This window comes from Pelophylax lessonae, assembly GCF_965119305.1.
Source record: "Pelophylax lessonae genome assembly, chromosome: 1".
NCBI classification, from domain to species: Eukaryota; Metazoa; Chordata; class Amphibia; order Anura; family Ranidae; genus Pelophylax; species Pelophylax lessonae.
Window position 1 is genome coordinate 630947643 of NC_138768.1, and position 25386 is coordinate 630973028.

General features: G+C 46.4%; 1 protein-coding gene across 1 annotated transcript in view; it reads left to right on the plus strand.

Moving 5' to 3' along the window:
* The first annotated feature begins 13601 nt into the window (after positions 1 to 13601).
* Positions 13602 to 25386, plus strand: part of AFG2A (AFG2 AAA ATPase homolog A) — a 707754-nt gene continuing 695969 nt past the window's right edge. The window contains exon 1 of the mRNA XM_082261533.1: positions 13602 to 13760. Within this exon, the coding sequence (XP_082117659.1) occupies positions 13661 to 13760 (100 nt within the window). The 5' untranslated portion in view covers positions 13602 to 13660. The remainder of the gene's footprint in view (positions 13761 to 25386) is intronic.

A 25386-nucleotide genomic window follows, 5' to 3' on the forward strand; every position in this document is an offset into this window, starting at 1 on the left:
GGTCTTTTCTCCCCTCTTATCACAAGCTTCACTTAATACAGCAGGAACCATTGGCTCCTGCTGCTGTCAATCAAATCCTGTAAGGAGAAAGCAAGGGGCGGGGCAGAGTGTGTGTGTGTCCATGAACTCACACAGCTCGGCTTGGGGCGCGCCCACACGAGTGCCTCCATAGCACAGGGCTAGTTATGGGGTGCTCAGAGAAGTGGAGGTGTAGAGAGCGCTGGTAACAAACCCCAGGAGAGGAGGTAAGGGACCTCTCTGTACAATTTCCTTTCACAGATCAGGTACGTATATCCTCTTTTTTATTTTAACCACTTAAGCCCCGGAAGATTTTACCCCCTTCCTGACCAGGGTTTTTTTTGCGATTCGGCACTGCGTGACTTTAACGGACAATTGCGCGGTCGTGTGACACTGTACCTAAACGAATTTGACGTCCTTTTTTCCCCACAAACAGAGCTTTCTTTTGGTGGTATTTGATCACCTGTGCGATTTTTACTTTTTGCACTATAAACAAAAAAAGAGCGTAAATTTTGCAAAAATAACAATATTTTTCACATTTTTTAATATGAAATTCCCCCCAAAAAAATGTAAAAATCAAAATTTTTTAACATTTCAGGCCAATTTGTTTTCTGCTACATATGTTTGGTAAAAAAAAAAAATCGCAAAAAGCGTATTTTGATTGGTTTGCGCAAAAGTTATTGCATTTACTAACTAAGGGAAAGATTTCTGTCATTTTTTTTTTTTTAACGCGTAATGGCGGCGATCTGCGATTTTTTTTGCGGTACTGCGACATTGCGGCAAACAGATCGGACCCTTGACTGACATTTTTTACACTTTTGGGGTTACCAGTGACATTACTGCAGTAATCAGTGCTATACATATGCACTGTTACTGCAAAATGACACTGGCAGGGAAGGGGTTACCTTTATTGGGGAAGGAGGGGTTAAGTGTGTCCCTAGGGGCGTGCTTCTTACTGTGATTGGACATGGCTACTAGTGTAGGAACAGTGATCAACGGTCCTACATAGTAGAACCGTATGATCACCATTCCTACACAGGGGAGAATGACAGGCAGCTTGTTTACATCAGCCGCCTGCCTTTCTCCCTTCACGGAGGACGATCGCGAGTGACCGGCGGACATCGGGTCCGCCGGTCACACGCACTGACTTCCCAGGGAACGGGGCGGGCGCGCGCTCGCCTGCTATTGGCTCACAAGGAATTGACAGGCTAGTGACGTATATATACGTCACTTTGCCTGGCCGGGGCTGACCGCCGCCGTATATAGTCGTGCGGCGGTCGGCAACCGGTTAAGAAAGATAATTTGAACTTTCAGTATCATTCTCAAAATGATTGGTTAAACCCACGGGTGCTTCTTTACCACTACTATTCTATTATTCTGGCTTTTGAAATTTACAAAAACAATAAATTAGAAATTAGATGGAAAGTTTAGCACTAGAAAACACTGTTTGATAGACATGTTGAATTTTTATATACTTATATAATGTGTATACATCAGACCAAAATGAGGGACGCATCAGGAGGAAAGAAGTATAGTTCCAAAACAGTCCCTCTGAATCAAGGACAGTTGGGAGCTGTGTGCTTACAAAAGGTGAATAGGGCTTGTTAGCCTTGTGGAGCACAGTCCAAACGTAGACAAATGCTTTGACTCTGTTTTGATAAGCAGGGGATCTGTCCGCTGATCTCGTGCTGATTAGAGCAGAGCGGGCAGATCACAGGTTCTGGGGGGGGGGGTTCTGCATCTCTGCAGCCTCAGCTGCACAGAATAAATGGAGAGGAATAGCTCTGTACAGAGCTTCCCATTCATTCACAAACTAAAGCACAGTAATCACAGTTTACTATGCTTCAGTTATGAATGGACACAGGAAGGATCAGTACCGATCACTCACTGTGTCCATTCAGAAATAGAAGGGGGTTGCAAATAACACATTTATCAGCCCCGTCCTCCACTCTCCATCCTAAAAGCATCCCCACAGCAGCCGGTGGGAGAGAGGAGGGAGGGGGAACCAAGGGAGTGTACAGGGACCTGGGGACAGCAAGAAACAAATAACTTAGATAGGAGGTGCAGCATATAGAGGAACCAATGCCCTCTATTTTCCTCCTGCAGTCGCTGAATGCAGGTGGGAGGGAGAGAAGAATAAGCTGGCTTTCAGCAGGGGTAGAGCCAAAAATGACAGGGGAGCCTCATGGGCCCCCTGAAGCATTGGGCCGGGTCACAATTGTGAACTCTACAGTTACGCCTCTGACCTGTGCTCTCACAAGGTGCAGCAGCAACATGGTGTTGCCTGGATTGGGGGGGTTGGGGGTATGGCCACAAAACTGACTACAACGAATACTGGTATGTTGGAGGATAAGGGGATTGAGCTCAAAAACAGTCCTTCAGAATCAATAAAAATGGTATCCTTAACCAGCCAATAAACAGCAGTCCACATATTAATCAAGATTATCACCAGAGAAATAAGAGATGTGAAGATACCTTGGAAAGCCCTCTAGGAAAGATCACTCCACCACGTGTTGAAAAATAGGGGGCTTACCAGATACTTTTAAAGTCTTAAAAAATCAGCGCAACTGACGCCTAAACTGGTGATAAGGTCTAATTAATCTACAGGCTGCAAGCACTAATTATGCTAACACTGTATAAAGTGGGTAAAAATCAAAATATAAAATAATAACAGTGCTGCGCCAAATGGCTAAAAACAAAGAATACATTGCTAAAATGCTATATAAAATGAACCGTGCTGTGACATCAAGGGGTTAAAAAATTCATAAATAATCAAAATAGCATAAAACAGTGGCATAAAACTATTGAATATGCATTGGATAATAAAACTTGCATATGCTAATTAATGCATGGTGCAAAGTGCAAAAGTGCAATGTAAAGCTAATATCCCAAAAGGACAATACATTTCATATGATAAACTGTGCAATGTTGCAAAGTCCATAGGTGCAAACTCAGCAAAATGAAATTGACTGTGCAAATTCACACACGGAAAATCCAAAAAAAGTCCATGAAATGCAACAATAAGCAAATAGTGCAAAGGGTGCAAAAATAAAGTGCTAATCAGTGACCCAAAGGTGCTGATGCTGATCATTGCCGCTCCAAGGATTTTTGCCGCCCCAGGCAAAATAAAAATTGCTGCCCCCCTCTGCGTTGAATCTGATAAAACATAGTTCCAATTGTACGTTTCATTAAGACTTAAGTGCCCCTCTCTCCCTCCCACCCCCCATGCCAAGTTGCTGAAGGGGTAAAACCCCTTCAATGACTTACCTTGGTGCTGGGTCAGGCTCTTCTACTCTCCTTTGTCCGGCATGCGCATTAGGTCTCCCCCTCCGCCTGACTTTGGGGGGGGAGACCTAATGAGCATTCGCGGCAACGGCCGCGCACTTTCAATAGACCTTTGAATAATGCTTTCCTATGGGAATTTCGGCTATGCTGGAGCCCTCAGCCCTCACATAGCATGGCTTGCTGTATAGCGCTCAGGCGGCACAGCATGAGGAGTGCCTGTGCGGCGCCACACCGGCCGACGGTCCATACTGATTCCGGTTGCAGCAGGATGCCAGCGCCCCCTGTTAGGTTGCGGCTGTCTAGGTCGCCTTACAGGTAGCGCCGGCCCTGATGCTGATCCTCCGCCAAGAGAAATGGCCGCTCACCTCCCATTCTGACCCCTGTTTTACCAGCAGGTCAGATCTAGCATATTCCAAAAGAGGGATGGCAGCAATCCAATATCCCGGGAACCAAAGGCAGCCAGAGATGGATCTCTTATCTGAATGTCTCAAACATTTTCGGCGTGGATAAAGGAGAAATAACAGCGAGATCTAATGCTCTCCGTTTAAAATTTTATTGAGCCATATAAAAATAAAAGGTGCATTGGGCGCAAGGCTCCTCACCCCCAATACGGGTTACATCACACGCTGACTTCTTCAGTAGGGTGACTTTTGCAACATTGCACAGTTTATCATATAAAATGTATTGTCATTTACATTGCACTTTTGCACAATTGTTTTACTTTCACTTTGCCCCATGCATTAATTAGCATATACAAGTTATATTAATCAATGCATATTCAATAGTTTTATGCCACTTTTTTTATGCTTTTTTTGATTATTTATGAATTTTTTAACCCCTTGATGTCACAGCATGGTTCACTTTATATAGCATTTTAGCAATTAATTCTTTGTTTTTAGCCATTTGTCGCAGCACTGTTCATATTTCGTATTTTGATTTTTACTAGATACTTTTAACCCTGGTTAAAGTAGTCAAAATAAGCTTTGGTATACGAGATGGAACGTCAATACGCTTTAGAAACATGAAGGAACAGCAATGACCTCATCCCTGGTAAAGAGAAGGTGCTTCAGACATGTCTGCCTGACATCGAAGATATATGTACTCAATCCGGCCCCCTAAGGGCCGGTTCATATTTCTGCGATGCGGGAACGCTGCGAATATACAGCATGTTCCCGCATCGCATCCGCACCCCTGGCAGTTCACACTGCCATATGCGATACGCTGGGGGTGTCAATTAAAAGTTAATGACACCCCCAGATCAGATCGCCTATCACAGTGTGATCTGAAAGTTCGCACAGAATCGGATCGCACTAGTGTGAACCACCATGGGATCTGATTCTGCTGCGGACCAAAAAAAGGGTCCTGTGCGTGTTTAGTGCGATTGCGGTGCAAATTCAGCCATACAAACTGTGTTGGCTGAATTTGCACCGCACAGAGATCGCATGTAATTTTAGTAGCAGTGCGCTCCGAATTACATGCAATCTCTATGATTGCACAAATGTGAACCGGCACTCACACTCTCCATCCAGTTAAAGAGTCATGTGTATAAAATGGGAAAAAGGACCATAGCGTAATCCAGTAAAAGGATGTTTATTAAAAGTAAAGTATTGTACTCACATGTTAGCAGCGATAAGCAGCCAAAAACAATGCGACCACATCAAACAAGATCCTCTTGCCGATATCCAAGATGACCGTGATCGACCGCGTATGCGTGGTAGGTTCTGCTTCGTGTGTGCTAGTTCTAGCCTACGCGTTTCTCCATAAATTACGTCATCGGGGGCCTTTAATGTCATTGATGTTCCTTTGTGTTTACTAAAGCCTATTGACTTTCCATCTTGTATACCAAAGCTTATTTTGACTACCTTAACCGGTGTCAAAAGTATCTAGTAAGCCCCCTATTTTTCAGCACGTGGTAGAGTGATCTTTCCTAGAGGGCTTTCTAACGTATCTTCAAATCTTTTTATTTCTCTGGTGATAATCTTCACTTATATATGGACTGCTGTATATTGGCTGATTAACTGGTTCCCGACTGCCCGCCGCCATTTTACTGCGGCAGTGCGGCTCTCCTGCGCGAACTGACGTAGACCTACTTCGGTCACGTGCTTGCAGCTAGGGGGCAAGCGCGCGCCGCCGCCGGCATGCTCCCTTCCCCACTCGGCAGTTGGGACTCTGATGCAGGGGGCAGGTGGCTCCGATTGCCACCTGACACCCGCGATCACTCCCCGCTGAGAGAGAAGAACGGTCAGCTGTTGTAAACACAGCCGACCGTTTTTCTCTCTGGAATGATCACAAAGCCCCTGTGATCCTTCTATATAGGATTACAGCTCTCTATGGTCATTTCACAAGCCACGCCCCCACAGTTAGAATCACTCCCCTAGGCTCACATTTAACCCCTTGATCACCCACAGTGTTAACCCCTTCCCTGCCAGTGTCATTATTACAGTAACAGTGCATATTTTTAGCACTGATTACTGTAGTAATGTCACTGGTCCCCCCAAAAGTGTCAAAAATGTCAGTTAGGGGTCCGATCTGTCCGCCGCAATGTCGCAGTCCCGCAAAAAATCGCAGATCGCGCCCATTACTAGTAAAAAAAAAAAAAACAATAAAAATGACATAAATCTTTCCCGCAGTTAGTAGATGCGATTACTTTTGCACGAACCAATCAAAATACGCTTATTTCGATTTTATTTTTACCAAAAATATGTAGCAAAAAACAAATTGGCCTAAAATGTTAAAAAATTTAGATTTTTTTTTTTTTTGAGAAAGTCATATAGCAGAAAGTGAAAAATATATATATTTTTTTTCAGAATTGACGCTCTTTTTTTGTTTATAGCGCAAAAAAATAAAATTTGCACAGGTGATCAAAGACCACCAAAAGAAAGCTCTATTTGTGGGGAAAAAAAACATCAATTTTATTTGGGTACAACGTCGCACGACCGCGCAATTGTCCATTAACCACTTGCCGTCTGAGTACCGTAGTACTACTGTGGCAAAGTGGCTCGTTATCGTCTGACGACGTAGTACTACGTCGTCAGACACTCCCCTCTCTCGGCGGCGCGCGCGCGCCGCCAGAGGCTCGCTCCCACTGTATTCAGTCACAGCGGGAGTCGGGCCAGGGGAGGAGCAGCGGCGATCGCCGCTGCTCATCCCCGATCGTCGGGGATCTAGTGTGGAGATCCGCCTGCTTGTGTAAACACAAGCGGGCGGATCTCCCAAGTGACAGGCAGGGTCAGATTGCAGGGTTCAGCATAGCTGAACCCTGGATCTGTCCTTGTGTCACACAGTCACCTCCCCCACACACGTCAGTAAGCACCAGGCATACATTAACCCCTCCCTCTCCAATAAAATTAACCCCTTCCCTGCCAGTGTAATTTTTACAGTAACAGTGCATATATATAGCACTGATTACTGCAGTAATGTCACTGGTACCCCCAAAAGTGTCAAAAATGTCAGTCAAGGGTCCGATCTGTCCACCGCAATGTCGCTGTCCCGCAAAAAAAATTGCAGATCCCCGCCATTACGCGTTAAAAAAAAAAACACCAAAAATGACAGAAATCTTTCCCTTTGTTAGTAAACACAATAACTTTTGCGCAAACCAATCAAAATACGCTTATTGTGAATTTTTTTACCAAACATAAGTAGCAGAAAACAAATTGGCCAAAAATTTTAAAAAATTTTGATTTTTACATTTTTTTGGGGGGAATTTCATATAAAAAAATGTGAAAAATATTGTTGTTTTTTCAAAATTTACGCTCTTTTTTTGTTTATAGCGCAAAAAGTAAAAATCACACAGGTGATCAAATACCACCAAAAGAAAGCTCTGTTTGTGGGAAAAAAGGACGTAAATTTCGTTTGGGTATGGCTTCGCACGACCGCGCAATTGTCAGTTAAAGTCGCACAGCCCCGAATCGCAAAAAGTGGCCCAGACGTAAGACAGCAAAATCCTCTAGTGGTAAAGTGGTTAAAGTAACGCAGTGCCGAATCGCAAAATTTGGCCTGGTCATTAAGGGGGAAAATCTTCCGGTCCAGAAGTGGTTAAGAATACCATTTTTATCGAGTCTGAAGCACTGTTTCTGGGCTTAATCCCCTTTAAGTGTCTTTTGGGATTTTTTTTACCCATAGTATAATGGAAAATTGTTATCAAATACTTACCGTAATTTTCCTTTCCTGATGGACTCCATGGCAGCATACGTTCGGGTAGGCCCCGCCTCCTCTCCTACCTCATAGGACCCCACTCCCATAAATCTTTGCTCCCTTTCAGCATCAGTGTTCTGTAACTAGCCTACTCAGGAATTGGGAGGGGACTCCTGCTGCCATGGAGTCCATCAGGAAAGGAAAATTACGGTAAGTATTTGATAACAATTTTCCATTTTCCTGACAGACTCCATGGCAGCATACGTTCGGGAAATAACTCGCTATACACTCCCGGGTGGGAAGATGCTGAACAAAGAAAACTTTAATTGGCACTGTCAACAGACAAGACTTGAACGCCAAAATTAACGGAAGATAAGGCAGCAGGCTCAATACAATAATGGGAAAGGAAAGTATTGACAGACGACCAGGATGCTGCCTTGCAGATCACGTCGGGCGCGACGTGTTTGGAAGCTGCCCAAGACGTAGCGACGCTTCTTGTAGAGTGAGCTGTAACCGCCTCTGGAGGAGCCAAGCCCTTTGCTCTATACGCCCATTGGATAGCCTGGACAATCCACGCAGCCACTGCTCTGGAAGATGCACGCATACCCTTCTTTTTGCCATGGAGAAGAACGAAAAGGAAATCCGATTGGCGGAAGGATGATGTGGCTTCTAAATATTGACTTAGAGTATTGCCCACATCTAGAGGATGGACTGGAGATTCCTCAGCAGTTCTGAAGGTGGGAAGAACTATCTCAGCATTCTCATGGAAGACAGAGGTCACTTTTGGATTTGACCCCAGCATAGGGATTAGGACTACTCTGTCTTGAAAGAAGGTCAAAAAAGGCTCTTTGTAACCTAAATTGTGTATCTCAGAAACCCTCTTAGCGGAGGTAATGGCCACCAAAAATGCTGTCTTCAATGTAAGCTCCTTGATTGACATGGAAGCGACTTCCTTTGAAGAAAAAAAGTCCAAAACTAATGGAAGATCCCATTTTGGAAATCTCGGCTTTCTCTGAGGCCTGAGCCTGACTGCGCCCTTAAAGAATTGCTGAATCAGGTGATGGCTTGCCCACTGAATTCCGGTGAAGGCTGAAATGGCGGAGACTTGCACCCGGAGAGAACTAACTGAGAGGGGCAGATCCAGACCAGATTGCAAAAAACTAAGAATCTGCTGAATAGTAGGTGTACCTACTGGACCTGACCTCTGGGCCTGATGACTCATGAACCTGGCCCATATCCTCTCATATACTCTGTTGGTGCTAGGTCTTCTTGAACTCAAGAGAGTCGGAATCACTTCTTCTGGACATCCGAGAGCTTCCAACCTCCCCCTCTCAAGAACCAGGCCCTGAGGTGCAGACGGGCAGGGCATGGGTGCAGAGTAGGACCCTGAGATAGAAGGTCCGGCCTGATAGGTAGAGGGATTGGATCCCTGAAGCTGAGAAGGGTCAGTAAGGGAAACCATGGCCTGTTGGGCCAGAAGGGGATTATTGCTACAATCTCTACTTCCTCCATCTTCAATCTCCGCAGGAATTGGAGTACTATTGGTACTGGTGGAAAAGCATAAGCAGACTGGAAGTTCCATCTGTCCGTGAGGGCATCCACTCCGAAGGCTCGAGGATCTCTGAACCTCTTGTAGTACTTCCGAAGTTTCTTGTTGCGTGGACTCGCAAACAGATCCACCTCTGGCAAAATCCCCAGGGACAGGACCCAGTCGAATACCTCCTGATGGAGGGACCACTCGTTGTTGTCTAGGTGGAAACGGGATAGGAAGTCTGCTTCCACATTCAACACTCCTGGAACAAAGACCGCTGAAAGATTGGCCAGATGATGCTGGGCCCATGTCATGATCGGCTCTGTCTCTTGGAGAAGAGACATGCTGCGTGTTCCTCCTTGCCTCTTGACATAAGCCACTGCCGTGGTGTTGTCCATCCTTAACAGCACTGAAGCCCCCTGTGTTAGATGGTGAAAAGCCTGGAGTGCTTTGAGGGCGGCTCGAAGTTCTAGAACGTTGGACACTACTCCGTGACCTGGGAAGTTCCATCTGCCTTGTGCCACTTCGGTCAGACAGTGGGCTCCCCAACCGGTATTGCTGGCATCGGAGGTTATTGTTATCCAGGAAATCGGAGCGATTGAGTGGCAGTTGGTCAGATTTGAACGGCGTAACCACCAGGGAAGGCATCCCTTCATGAATGGAGTCAGGTGAATAACCTGTGACAAATTCTCCGTCGTCCACTGTTGGAGAAACCCCTTCTGGAAGGGTCTCAGCTTCCACATAGCCCACTTCACCATAGGCGAGGTGGCTACAAGCGTCCCTACTACCTTTAGACACTGACGAGCAGTGAGACGAGAGGCAGCGAGAGCGTGAGACACCCTGCTCTGGACTACAGGAATTTTCTCTTCTGGCAGGGAAATGGTGCACTTCACCGTGTTGAACAGTGCCCCGAGAAACACCAGCGACTGCGTAGGCACCAGATGGCTCTTTTCAAGATTCAGAATCCAACCGAATCCCTGAAGTGTAGAGATCACTAGGTCCAGATGCAAGATTAACTGACGTCTGTCTTGAGACAGAAGGAGGAGATCGTCCAGATAATGATGCAATCTGACTCCTTTGGTCCTGATGAAGGCCACAACTGCCAGCAAGGTCTTGGAGAACGTGCGAGGCGAAGTTGAGAGCCCAAAGGGAAGACATGTAAATTGCATGTGGGCAGGACCTACAGCAAACCGGAGGAACTGATGATACTCTCTTGCCACAGGAACGTGGAAGTATGCGTCTTTTAGATCGATCGATGCCAACCAATCTCCTGGGAGAATTGAGTGTTGTATTGTGACTAGGGACTCCATTTTGAATCTTTCTTGATGTATAGACCTGTTGAGATATGTAAGGTCTATTACCGGGCGCCAGGTGCCGTTTTTCTTCTGGACGAGGAATAAAGGTGAATAGACTCCTAGACCTCGTTCTGCATCGGGAACTGGCACAACAGCTCGCTGAGCCAGTAGAGTGTCCACATAGGCGAGAAGAACCTCCTTTTTCTCTGCCGAAGGGGGAAGTGATGTTGCGACAAACCTGGGTTTGGGAACCTTGTCGAACGCCCACGAATGTCCCTGGGACACGATGTTTAACACCCAGGGATCCTGGATCGAGGCCGCCCAGACCTCCCGAAATTGGAGCAACCTGGCCCCTACCGGGACGGCCTGGACGGGCCCAACCTCAAAAGGATTTGGTGGCCTCCCGGTCACCAGACGAAGAGCCTTTAGCGCCTTTCTGAAAGGTGGACTGCCTTGACTTCCAGCCTCTTCCGTAGGACTTTCCTGGTCTGTAGCTGCGTGCTTCCCTGGCACGACTGGCAGTTTGTCTTCTCGGGAAAGAGCGCTTCTGAGCGCCTGGGCGTTTATCCTGAGGGAGGAACCCAGATTTTCCACCCGTGGCCCGAGTTATAGCTGCATCCAATTTATTCCCAAAGAGGGAAGAACCCTCAAAGGGAATCCGGCACCACGCCTGTTTTGATGCAGCGTCGGCCACCCAAGAACGAAGCCAAAGAGCTCGTTTAGCCGTAACCGAAGACAGCATAACTCGGGCCAAGAGGCGAATGGTGTCTATAGACGCCTCCCCCAAGAAGCCCGCAGCCATCTTCAACTCCTGTATCGGAGAACGTTGAAGAGTTTCCTCCGAGATACCTCTAAGAGTGTCATCCAGGGCGTTGATCCAAACTTCCATGGCCTTCGAAATTGTAGCCAGAGCCAATGCTGGTTTGCAGGCCATACCAGCTGAAAGATACGCCCGTTTGAGATCGGCGTCAATCCTCCTATCCAAAGGATCTCTAAAAGATACCGTATCCTCCAACGGAAGAGTGACATGCTTAACTAGTCGCATCACCGCTGCATCCACCAAAGGAGGGGACTCGAGGTGTTTTACCTCCTCCTGTTTGAATGGATACAGTTTTGCCATTTTTGTGGTCAAGGAATTTTTCTTCTCCACCTTGCTCCACTCTTCAGAAATTATATCTCCCAGTTCCCCTAAAAAGGGAAAGTTCAAACGTTCTTTACACAACTGTTTAAAGAATTTTTTCTGCTTCGGGGAGGAGACAGCCGGATCTTCCCATTCAAGGGCTTCTCTCACCGCCTTGACTAAAGGAGAGACAAGGTTGAACTCAAACCCAGTACCGGAATCCTCCGAATCAGATTCAGAATCCGAAGGAAGAATGGAAGGATGGTTGGGTTGAGGAGATTCAGACGGATCCTGAAATAAAAAATCTCTTTCAGGAGAGCGGGATGGTCCTGCAGCAGTACTTGGTCTGTGTAGCTCAGCAAGAGAATCTTTTAGGACTCTACGCACAACTTCCTCGATATGTTGGTCCGACTTTTCCCGTTCACCCGTAGCTTGGGCATAGCAGGGTTTACACAAAGAGGATCCATCTGTTACTAGGGTACTACACCCCCAGCACTTCTTCCCATGCGGACGTTCTGAGTGGTCATGATGCTTGGAAGAAGACTGACCACTGCGTCCCTTATCGCGGGGAGAGCTGCGTCTGGACCTAGACGAGGAGCGCCGGTGGTGCGGTTTAGAATGTCTGTCTTCAGTGCGTGCGTGAGGCTGCTGGTCAGACCTAGAAGAGCTGGAGACAGACATATAGGACAGGGAAAGACATCAGCTAAAAGAACCTGCAGTCTCCCTACCCCCAAAAATTGCCCAGCACATACCTTGTATGAGCGGGCTGGCCACTAGGGGGCGGAGAAGCATCCATACTCTTCAATAGACAGAGCTCTATCAGCTGGCATGCAAAAGAAAAAGGCAGGCTATCGGATATAACATCTAGCAGAAACAGGATTAAAAAACATTCTTGCATGGCATCTTACCTTAAATGACAAAGCCAGAAACTGGGGGAGGCTATAACACGAACCGACCGTCCCACCAGTTTCTGACACATCAGCTGTTTAAATAGACCGCTCTGCGGCCCGTGAGCGGTACTGCGCATGCGCGAGTGACGTCACGCGTCACCCCGCGCACGCGCACCAGCCTAACCTCGCCGGCGGCTACTGCGCATGCGCAGACAACGGCGCAACCCGGAAGAGACGGCCGGGATAGCGGCCGCGGACCGATACCGGATGAAGATGAGGTAACAACCGAACACTCCCGGCGGATAATTAATTAAGGGAAAGACCCCAAACCTAAACATAACCAGTATAGGGTGACAAAAATAAAAAGCCTGTCAAGTGAAGGAAGGCTACGATAACACACAACAGGAAAGTAAAGACATAAAATAAAGATAGAAAAAGGGTCCCATAACAGGGCTTACCACCCTGCCCGGAGCAGAGACGGGTCCAGTGACGCACCACCAGCTGAATCTTCGGGCAATGATGGGCCACCCACCGCAGCTGGGCTCTCTCGGCCAGACCACAGAGCTCCCTGCAAAGGGTCTCTTCTATTGCCCCCTCCATACCCTGCTAATAGCCAGGGCTTAGCGGAGGCTCCAAGACCCAATCCTGCTTCCGTGTATATAGGACCGTATTTGTAGGAACATCACATGTATGAATGAGGAGGACGAAAAAAGAACACTGATGCTGAAAGGGAGCAAAGATTTATGGGAGTGGGGTCCTATGAGGTAGGAGAGGAGGCGGGGCCTACCCGAACGTATGCTGCCATGGAGTCTGTCAGGAAAGGGGGAATGTTTATGAATTCTTCTCATATTTTAACTTAATTATGTATACACTTTACTGTGAATAATGGTGTTCATATTATATACAGGAGATTGATGCACTTATGTCACATATTGGATGAATTTTAATATCATCCGCTGGTATGCACTCACACTTTATTATTTACAGCGCTGCACAATTTTTTATAATGGTATATAACAGAGATAGTTGGCACACCTCTTCCCCTTCTTGGTTATTACAATCTAAAGGAACGATAATGTAACTAAACCATAACAATGTAACTGTCACTAGTCCCTACAATAACTGGTGACCACAGCTGTTTTCCATTATGTAAGATGGTGACATTGGCTTTCCTTAGTACTCATGACATTAGCCAATCATAATCCTGCAGCCGGAGATTGTCGTCACACCGTAATCTATGTAATAGCGCCTCATTTGTAGAACCTTGCAGAGCGGAGGCAGAGTACAGCTTGGTGTGTATGTGAGTGATTACGGGAGCTCCAGGGAAGTGTGAGCTGCGTGCTGGGAAGTTGTCGGCGGGCACGTTTGATTACTAAAACGCCAAGCAATGTCTTCCAGCAAGAGGAAGAGCAGAGGGAAGGCTGGCTCCTCTCCGGAACCCTCTGCTCCCATCGGACAGCTGAAAGTCACCGACTTCTTAGAGAAAGGTAGTGGTTTCTGTGACCATGCACAATGTTTCCCTCCTGTACTATTACTATGGGGCTGGTGGCACTCAGGGCACTCTGAAGTCCCTAAGGGAAACTTGCCATAACTGTCTGAGAGCATTCCTAGGCCTGCCACACCATGCTGCTTACAGTAGTTCTAAAGGCTGAAGGTGTTTTACCCTAATGTAGTCTCTGCAATAAGGTAAACCTTCTGTCATCACCTCCCTCCCCCTCCAGCCCACCCATATACTTACCTGAGCCTGAGCTCGATCCAGCAATGGGTCTGACAGCAGAGGCTCTCCCTACCCACTAGACATGGAGGCAGCAGTGGGAGCCATTAGCGAGAGCAGAGGGATTGGGGGCCAAGCTGTGCATGTCTATGGACACACACAGCCCACCTCGAGAATGAACCCACAAGCAAGCATCTAGCTATGAGGGTACTCGGAGGGGAGCTAGGAGCAGAAAAATTGAGAAGAGGAGGATTCGGGCAGCTCTGCAAAACCATTGAACAGAGCAGGTAAGTGTAAGATGTTTATTATTTAGGGGGTGGGGATTAGAAAAAGCAGAATTTTTCAGGTGAAGTTCTGCTCCCGGGTCCTTCTGATGATAAATTTTAAGTCACCTGCTACAAATACTGTAGCTGTTGACTTTTTTTTTTTTTTTTTTATTGCTCGGACACCTGTCCACAAATCCAGCGGTGTCTTCACCTGAGCCAATTTTCTTATAATCGGCTCTCAGGTGTTGCCACCCTCCATCTTGGGTAAGGGAAACCGGTAGTGAAGCCTTGTGGCTTCACAGTCAGTTCCCTATAGCGCGTGCCCGAAGCCAACTGTGCTTTGTGAATTGCACAGGGGAGGGAGATGGAGAAGGGGGACAGCACTTCCAGGTGACTTTGCTACACCGAAGTCAGTTAGAAGTGAGAGCGGGTACCTGTCAGAACCAGGTGCCTGCCCCCGCCAGAAAGGTGCCAAATGTGGCGGTCCGCTCTCATCCGATCCCCCATAGATCGCAGCGGGAGCTGTGACACCTCCCTCTCCGCACTGCAAGCGGAGACGGAGCTGTCATCCGCCGACTCAGCGTGGATCGCGGATCGATCCCCGCTGAGCAGCACGGATCCGCCTACGGAGGCGGACCGTGTGAAAGAGCCCTAAGGGAGTTTCTTGCGGACCTCCAGATTGCCAGAATTGGTGTCCCCATCGGAAGATTTTCTCTGTATTCCTTTACTGGGACAACCCAAAATTTGGGATTTTCCTTCCTTTTCGCTTTCAATGATGGTAAACAGGCCAATTTGAAAGGGGGAATCTCCCTAATGAGGGCACAGACCGCAATAAAAACTGACAAGCATTCTAATCTATCTCCGATCTCTACTCTATCCAAAACTAAAGAAAAAGGTTTTGCCTTTAGTTATACTTTAAGTTTCTGACCACAATTTCCTGGTGGTAGTTTGCTCTAAAGCTACCTGCACCTAGTTCAGGCAAGTGTTTGCCCCTGTTTCAGTAACATTACAGACACCTGAGAATGGGAGACTGGCTGTAACTGAGTTGGTGTATAGAAGTCCAGCAGTGCTCAGAGTGGGACTGTGCTGGGAAGCTTTCATGAATGTGACCACTTCTCAAACAGCCGCATTGTTGTCACCAGAAGATCACCCAGCCCAAAAGATAAATGTGAATAAAGAGGATAATGGTAATATCGGCAACAGCCGTATTTTGGAAATGACTTGTCACTGGGTGGGAGGAGCCTGATGTGTACCTGAGAATCGAGTTCCCTTTCTGGTCTGCCTTGCTGATGATTGACAGTGCATGACAGTGGGTGGATTTGAATGTCACTGATTAGACTGAATAGTGGCTATGCCTCTGTCCACAGCTGTGCACTGTCAATTAACATCAGGGTAGACCTAATGAGACAGGTCTCTGTTCTCCATCAGGCTTTACTCACTGCACTACAAAATTCCCCGGCCACGTGCCCATCTGTGTGATGGGCAGAGTGGCCATGGAGTACACTGAGGAAGGAGTGTCCAGTATGTTAGCGTTTCTTGGTTCCAGGCTTCCAACAGATTAGTGTATCTATCTCAAACAAGTGCATAAATCAGACACAAGCACAGACCATTTCAAGTGCTGCAGCCTGATGGAATTCTAAAGGATGTCTAAGATGATTTAGAAATGCCTCCTATTGGCTTTAGAGTTTAGTAATAAAGTCAGACACTGTCAGCGCTTCCACTTCTGCTTCTTTGCCCTGACTCATTTACACAAACCATTCACACCAGCAGCCACGCTGAATGCATGGCCACTGGTGTGCACTAGTAGAGGGTGGGCATGAACCATTAACGACAGCAGGTACACTGAATGCATGGCCACTGATGCGTCCTAGTAGGAAGTGGGCATGAACCATTGACGCCAGCAGGCACGCTGAATGCATGCCCACTGGTGTGTACTACTAGGAAATGGGCACAAACTATTCACGCCAGCAGGCACACTGAATGCATGCCCACTGATGTGTACTAGTAGGAAGTGGACGCAAACCATTCACACCAGTAGTCACGCTGAATGCATGCCCACTGGTTTGTACTACTAGGAAGTGGGCATGAACCAGTCACACCAGCAGCCACACTAAATGCACGGCCACTGGTGTGTACTAGTAGGAAGTGGAACATTACACTATTTATTTTTTTGTTAGAGCTTTGACATATCACAAGTGGCATTTTGTTTAATGCTATTTACTGCAGTGGCGTTGCGATGTAGAGATTTGCACTGCAGCACACTGTGCTGAAGAATAATACTGCTCACATGCACAGGGCTGGATTAAGAGCATCATGGGCTTGGTGCTGAGGATTTTGATGGGCCTTAAGGTCCGTGCCTCGGCATGCACCCTGAAGAGGAGGGGTGCAGCCGCGCAGGCCTAATGCAACATGAGGTGCCCTCTCTGAAGCCCATAAACGCATCCATGCATTGTGAACTGTCCCTCTGTGTCTGGCCTTTGTGCTGTGTGGGAAGCCAGACTTCTATGTTTACAAGTGACAGTAAAGAGCGGTAACAGGGAATCTGGCCAGCCCGGGCCTATATTAAGGTGGGGGCCTGGAGCTCCAGCTCCAATAGCCCCTACGTTAATCCGGGCCTGCACATGCAGTACTGCAATGGGGTGGAATGAACAGACTACATAGCAGACAAGCAATTGGTCATGTCTTTGTGTTGGGACTGTGCTGGGCAAGGCTGTCTATGGCAGCCCAATGCAAATGATGCGAATGCATCCTCAAACGCATGCTGATGTGCTTGAATAGAAAAAAAAAATGGTTTGACAAGTTAATGGCAGTGTCTGATCTGCTTTTCCTGCAGTTTCAAATGCACCTTAAGAGGTATTTCCCCCGCCTTCTTTTTCCCTCGGTTATCCTAAAAACACAAATTCAGCATCCTCCTGCTTTAGTATACCTTCCGCCAGGGGCAGTGCCACCATCTTCTATCTATGCTTATGTCTTGGGGAGATGACAATGTTATCCAGGTTTTTGCAGCCAGAATGGAAGGGGTAAAGGAGCAGTAGTCTTAACAGAAAAAAAAAAAAGAGGTGGAGGTCCACTGTCTTCCTTTTGGCTTGTTCACACAGCCTATGTGTTATAATATATGTGGACTGGTGTCCATTGTGTACGAACAATGCTTTGCATAGCTACAACACAAGGCATTGTTTACCTCCCCTTTTTTTTCCCCTCTTGAACTGTTACAAAATGACATTTCATTCAACTCTATGCACAGCAGCATGTTGTGATACAGTGCAGTAACGTGCAGTGTGCTGATTTGCGCTGCTTTAAGCTGCAGACATATGGCACACACCACAACATGTGTGATTTGAACAGGGCACATAGGAAACATTTGTTTTCTATGTGGAGGAGGAGAGGCATAGCTTTGAGCGCTGCCTATGTGTGTGGTGTGGTGCTGTAAACAGCTGCACGTAACATTGCAGTTTTAAATGGGAATTCCCCCATAGAGGAGACTCCTGCGGGACTGAATGGTCCTGGCAGGCACAGGGGGCACCAACATAATGGGAGTCTGGCAATGCAGCTGTGGGAGAGTTTGAAAAGGAAGCTCAGAGAAGAAACCTTTAAAAAAATGGCTTATACTGCAGTAGTATAATAAGCATATCATTTATAAAATAATTGAATATCACTTTTATCTTATTAAAGCTACAGGGTCAGCATGACAGCCAGGCAACTAGCATTTTCCGGAGTCCGCTTTTGCAGTCTCCATGTGTGTCTCATGGTAGGCATCTTTTAACAACTACTGATCAAATACTTTTAAATTGAAATTCATCTTAAACAAGTTACATTTTTTCCTGAACAGGTCTATAAAGCATGTTTACTTGCTTCTTGTTCCCTGTGTAATCAAGCGTTTTAATTGAGTGGTACAGATCTAATAATATCAGTATCACCAACTCATTCCATTTAGGGATGCACCGAATAATCGGCGGCCGAACATTATTCGGCCGAAAATAGAAAAAATAGCACTTTCGGTGTTCGGCCGAATAAGTCAAAAGGCCGAATAATTTTGTGCCGAATAATAGGGCTGAACGATAGTCGATATGATATTGACTATCGTTCTGTGGCCGTAGGCGATATTTACGGGGGGAAGGGACTCGGAGGACAGGAGGACTCACAGACTTCCGTGTTAGGCAGGGGAAGCCGGGACACTTCAGCAGTGAGCATACATTACATTACTCACTCGTGCACTGCAGCCCGCCCCACACATTCAGTGAGTCTTACTCTCCTCCCTAGTTTTTTCAATGGCACATTCAGGAAGCCAATCACGCCGTGATTAGCTGCACAGCGAACCAATCACGCGTGCCTGCACACCTGATTGGTTCCGCTGTGCCGCTACTCACGGCGTGATTGGCTTCCTGAATGTGCCATTGAAAAAACTAGGGAGGAGAGTAAGACTCACTGAATGTGTGGGGCGGGCTGCAGTGCACGAGTGAGTAATGTATGTATGCGGTTGTGCTCCTTTCCAGGCTCCTACTAGTCCACCTCCAGCCTCCTACTACCACCACTATGAGAGACTGTGTCACTGTATAATCTGATCGAGTCCACACTGACTGACTGTCACTGAGTAATTGATGTTACCACATTAACCCTGACCTGCCCAGTGCCCTGTATCTGCAATTAAAATTTACAAGGCTGCCTGCATGCTTCCCAATCCCTACAGTGTCACTAACATTAACCCTATGGTACAAGGCTGCTGTGTGCACTGAATCCCATTCCCTACAGTAACATTTAGGGAGAGAGAGAGACATGAGAGGACAAGAGAGAGAGAGAGAGAGAGAGAGACACGAGAGGACAAGAGAGAGAGACATGAGAGGACAAGAGAGAGGACAAAAAATTGGCAAAATAAATGGAAAAAATGCAAAACACCGCGTTCGGTATTTGGCCTTCGGCCTTCGGCCAAACATTTTATTATTATTCGGCTTCGGCCAAGAATTTCATTTCGGTGCATCCCTAATTCCATTGGTTTTTGACAGATTTACAACGAACGCCAAGAACATAAATGTAATGTATAGTGGCTTACAGTCCTTAGATGTGATGGCTGCATCAGTTTTCTTTTATTTTTCCAAATTGATGGCATTTCAGCAAGTACAGAATGTGTTGATCTTGCCAGACATGCAGTGTCCTTGTCACTTCACCTGAGCTTCAGCAAATAGTTTTTTTTTTCTTTCTAGCTATCTTCTGTAAACTACCAATTCATGTAATGGGGTTGAAGAGATAAGGCAATGTTTGTAGTAGGGATGCACCGAAATGAAAATTCTGGGCCAAAACAGAAACCGAAATGCAGGATGCCCTTGGCCGAAAACCGAAACCGAAAATTACTTTTTTCCCCCAAATGATTTTAAAATAGAACAGGGGCATACACCAAAAACAGGCAGCAACGTACACCTGTCGCTGCCACCCTGTCACAGTATATGTACTGTGACGGGTTCGCAAGAGGTTAATTTAATTACCAATGGTATTAGTATTATGCAGCATGAGGGGGTTAAGGTATTTCCACTGCTGGTCACTGATGCATTAGTGATCGACCAGTGGCAGTTAAATAACCCCTTTGTGCTTCATTAGTGCAACCAGTATCAGTGTTAACACTAGTTGCACTAATGCAGCAGAAAGGGGTTAATTAACTGCCACTGGTCGGTCACTAATGCATCAGTGACCAGCAGTGGCAATACCTTAACCCCCTCATGCTGCATAATACTAATACCATTGGTAACCTCGCCTCAGCGTCCCTTCCCCTGCCTCAGCGCCCCCCCCCCCCCCCCCCGCCTCAGCGGCCATCCCAATTATGAAATCTCCTTTCTCTCAGCTCCTCATGTGTCCTTCCTTTCAAAAGACGCGCCTCTGGCCGGCGGCCTGCCTCCCGGTGATGTCACTACTACTATGATGTGCATGAATGAACGAACACACCAGGCAGGCGAGCGAGCGGCCGCTAATAGCTGTAATTAAGTGAGCCCTTCACTTCCCTGTCAGAGGAGATATCCGCCTGATAGGGAAGTGAAGCGCTCACTTAGTTACAGCTATTAGCGGCCGTTCGCCCGCCCAGTGTGTTAGTTCATTCATGCACATCTTAGTAGTAGTGACATCACCGGGAGGCAGGCTGCCGGCCAGAGGCGGGTCTTTTGAAACCTGCTCTGCGCCCGCGGCGGCCATCATTAATATCGGCATCTTTAACCCATTTTCGGCCCAAATGAAATAAGCCCATTTTCGGCCGAAAATTTTGGTTGCCGAATTTCGGTGAACCACTAGTTTGTAGTCCATATCAGGAGAGCAGCCTAGGGTGACAACCATGGCTCTCTCCATATATATACAGTAGATGGATGTTGCCCCCCCCCCCCCCCCCCCAGGGAAAGGAAGTGTGATTTTATATACAGGATAACCAGGTGAAAATAAAGCAAACAAGCCATGAAAAAAGAAAACCAATACAGCCACCACACCAAGGACTAGTAAGCAATATATTACATTGTTAGTTTTGGATTTAGGCTCCCTTTATAGGGAAGAGTTGTTCGTTGTCCAATCAGATGGCTGTGTAAAGAAAAGTGATACCCTCTTATTTAGTTTATCATTTGTGAAGGGGACCACTGGTTCCACTTGTTTTGGGTAACTTTTGTACCTGCCATCTACATGTCGTGTTAAAACATCCAGCAGTAATGGTAAATAGACCCTTTTATTGTTGCATAGTGAATATGCAAAATCCTGTACTACACAGTAACTTTTTCAGTATGATTTTGTTTTCATTGAAATAGAATATAGGCTATATAAATACAATGGTGCTCAATGTAAAACCCCACTCTGGGCAAAAAAAAAAAAAAAAAAGTTTTTTTTTTTTTTTGTTTACCACACCTATCTAAACCCCAGCTGAGTGACACATCCAGGTCCCTTGCTTAAGCCCCGTACACACGTACTGATCGTCGGCCGAACGATCGGCCGTCTTTTGTCCAGGGCTGTCTTGTCTGTTGAAAACTGCAAAAGACTGCACACAAATTTTGTCGGCCAACAACAGCCGACTGCAGAAGTGATGTCATGTGATGGTTAACTTTCCTTGTCTTTTTTTCTTTTCTGAGCATGCCCAGTCTTGCAAATCTGCTGTCTGTCGGCCGAAATCTGTACTGACTGGCGAACAATCGGCCGTTCTGGTGTTGGCCAACAAAAATTTTAATGCCTGCACGACAGATTCTGTTCGGCCGAAAATGCGCTGTCGGAAGCATCATACTAACAAGCCTACAATCGGCCGATCGGTCGGCGGCCGAATATTTACGGCCGACAATTGTTACGTGTGTACGGGGCTTTACTCTGGTTCTGGTGTGGGGGACTGCTAATCCCAGGTCAGCAATGGCGCCCTGAGACATCAATAATAAACACCTACATTTTCAGTGACGGCACTATTTACCCTTGGGATTAGGGTCATTGGCAGCAATAATAAAACACACACTTAAAGGAAAAGTTTACATTTGTAACAGGTTAACATAGTCCACCCTTTATGGTGGAATATTTAGCATGTTCCAGCATCTGCAAGGTAAGCCAACCTTCAAATGTGGCCATGGCTTCAGCTGATGCTGCTTTGGCCACACCCTCTGTGTTTTGCCCCCACCCACTGGGGCTTGGTCACAGAGGTTCCAGCATCTGCAACTTATCCTTGCACTTCTTGTGACAGTGAGCGGGGGATCTTCTCCCTATTCCCACTATCACAATTTTAAAAACGGCATGGCTGTGGGGTTACCTGTAAACAAATGTTCACCTTCTGAATAAAATGAATAAATTGAACATATCCTTTAATTGATGTAAGTGAAGGAAGCAAAGCCCTGCTCTTTACCCTCTACCAAGATGGCCATCTTCTCACAGAGGAGAAACAAAGCAAGCTAAGTTAGTAATAGGGAAAACTGCAGGGAGACCACAGCAACACTCATGGCTAGTCCTGTGGAGCAGCGTCTAAAGTTCAGTTTCTTTTTAAGGTGCTACATAGTATCTGCCCTTTGACATAATCTGCTTCTCCAGTACCTCAATATCCCCTGTCTGAAAGTCGGTATTTGCATAAAGATAGGCACGCCGACATGTACCCGGGCAAGGCAGTAAAACATTACATTGTTTGGGAAGGGAAACATAGGTAGACCCCCCATTTTGGGTATTTGTGGAGATGGGCAGTGCTTGGTTAAAAAACCCTAGTGTGCCTTCTGGAAAGTTGTAGGGATCTATAGTTTGATCGTCAGCACTGCTTGACTTTCAATCCTTCTGTCAGGTGGTATTAGGACTTTTCATAATGGGCACATTTTTATTGAGGGGTGTGTTTTTTTTTTTTTATTCACAGAAAGTGTTTTGTAACACTAGATAGTGCAAATGAGTGCACTAGTATTTGGAATGATAGATTTTTGTTTTATGGTGTTATTGCTATTTCTGGATTGCAAATTGTCAAAATTTTAGTTTTCTGCAATAACTTTAATAAAATATTAACGTGTTAATTTACCATTGCTTTAATAATAAAGCTGCATCCTAGTTATTTGCCTTTACTGTTGGAATGTTTGAACATTTAAACATTAAAATTTGGTGTAAAGTATTTTGTTGTGTGGTTCTTATTATTTTATTTATTTTAATCTAAAAGATCCAGTTTGGATAAATAAGAGACCAGTGTACCTAAAAATGAAAGTTGGTGCTCAACTTTCTCATCATGTCCAGGACATTGAGAGAGAATGTTCCTCTCACCTAAACGGGAAACACAAGTCAGTCACACAGCACGTAAATAAAAACCTAGCTTTCTGAAAATGCTAACCATTGGCTTTATTCTGTTCTCAGTCACTAACCCAGAACAAATGAGCACATCAGGAAAGAATAGTTAGACATCGATGCCGAGGATATTTGGTGACCATTTTCTACCATACACAAAGTGTTTTTGGTAAAGCCTTTCAAATGTTTGCCAAGAAGAGAATTATTGTGAAACTAACCCCCCCCCCTCTCCTTCACAGTTCAAAAAGTGTTCTGGTTGAAAGAAGTGGGATACCTACTGATATCTGATGAGAACACAGAGGCGTAACTAGAACCTTCAGGGCCCCGATGCAAGAAACCATGAAGGGCCCCCCAGACCCCTGGCCGGGGCCCTTCCCTTCAAGCCCGGGGCTCTTCCCACTAATCCTGGGGCTCTTTAATCTCATTGCATGGCCTTTTATTATGGTCCCGCATCAGGATCCTTTCACAAGTTCTGCAGTGGGCCCCCTTCCTGCAATCTTGGGGCCTCCCCACAGTGGTGAAATGCCAGGGCCCGGTCGCAAGTGTGACCTTTGAGATCCTAGAAGTTCACCCACTGGTTTGCTACCGGGCCCCCTGGAGCATGGGGCCCGGTAGCGATTGCAACCCCTGTAGTTACGCCCCTGTGAGAACATGTAGAACAGGGGTATTGAGTAAAAATCCAGCCAGTAAAATGTTCTTCCAGCAGGGGTCCGAGTCTCATATTTGTGCTAGGACCCAGATCTTTAATATCACCACAGCCCCTTTCCACCCTTTACATTAGTTTCCCCTTTACATCCCAGCCCTCTTCACTTCACAATCTTCCTTTTTCACCATCCCAGCCCTCTTCACTTCACAATCTTCCTTTTTCACCAGAGTGCCTAATTTTACATTGCAGAACCCCCCCCCCTCCCTCTTTAAATCACAGCACCCCCCTTTACAATACAATCTTCCTTTACATTACAGTGCCCCAATTTACATCACAGCATCTCATTGATTCTTCAGTCCCCCTTTCCATCAACCCCCCCCCCCCCCTTACTTCAGTGTCCTTAGTTCCTCTCCATTTCACATCAGTGTCCTCTGTCACCCCTTCACATCACAGCCCCCATCTTTACATCCCAGTTCCCTTCACACAACAGCTCTCACCTTTCATAGCAACCCTTATCTTGTATCCCAGTCCCCTTCAAAGCCTCCTCCTCCTGGTCTTCCCTGTATTCCTGTCTCATTTACACCCCACTTTCCTTGTATCCCTGTCCCCTTCAAAGCCTCCTCCTCCCTGTATTCCTGTCTCATTTACACCCCACTTTCCTTGTATCCCTGTCCCCTTCATAGCCCCCTCCGTTACATCACCTATCCCACTTCCAATCAAAGCCCTTCTACTGCCTCTCCTATCCTACTTTACACAGCAGCTGGTAGGCAGATGGCATGTCTGGACAGGGGGTGGCACTACCCAACTTTTCATGTTCACAGGTGGGTGATTGGTTGCTAGGACCGTCCCACAAACAAATCACAGGCTTGTTAACTTGAAAAAGTGGGCAGCCCCTCTGTCTAGGCATGCCATGCCTTCTGCCTACCAATTGCTGTAAGGATGAAAGTGGTGTTGGAAAGGAGGACACCCAGGGTGAGTTCCATGGTCTGGATAGGACGGTCATTTGGTCTGGGCCTGGACCATGGTCCCCCATTTTGTGACTCCTGATGTAAAGGGGAAACTTCCTTGCAGCGTGTAGCCTCCCCTTCTTGGAGGAATCCTAACAATTGCTTTAAACAACAAATGACCCCAAAGAAGAAATCAGTTTACAACTGCTTCCTAAATGTTTGCAAAACAATTTCTATTAGTGGAATAGCATATCCCTAGCATTCGAATTGACTTCTATTTGGTTCTGTCTGCTTCTCAGCAGATCTGGGCACATTGCACATGATTATTGCCACCTCATCAGAATGCTGTTGTAAATATACTCTTGCTATTTTGTTTTGCTGTAGTATGCATAGTGAGTATAAAGGCTGTTGCTATTAGTTGGAAGAATTTCTCTGAAATAGACTAGGAACTGAAAGGGCAATGTTACATTGGTGATTCTGTTGTGCCCATAAAGCCATACAGCCTTAGACTTCACACAAATAGAAGCCTGACACACCACTCTCTCCAGGACCTGTGGCTTCAGTGCTCTTGTTGCAATCGGACCCCTTCCTCTGGCAAGTAGTTAAACATGCATATGATTATGGCCAGACATGCCATCCATGTTCTAAATGAAAGCAAGACAATCAGAGGTGGGCTGAGGGTAAAGGGAAAAAAACTATAGAGCTGTGGACTCTCAGCAAGCAAAATTTTCCTTTATTACAGAATCTAACTGCCTTCTGTGTGGAGGTATCTATTTTGATGGGGGAAGCAAATCTTTGTTT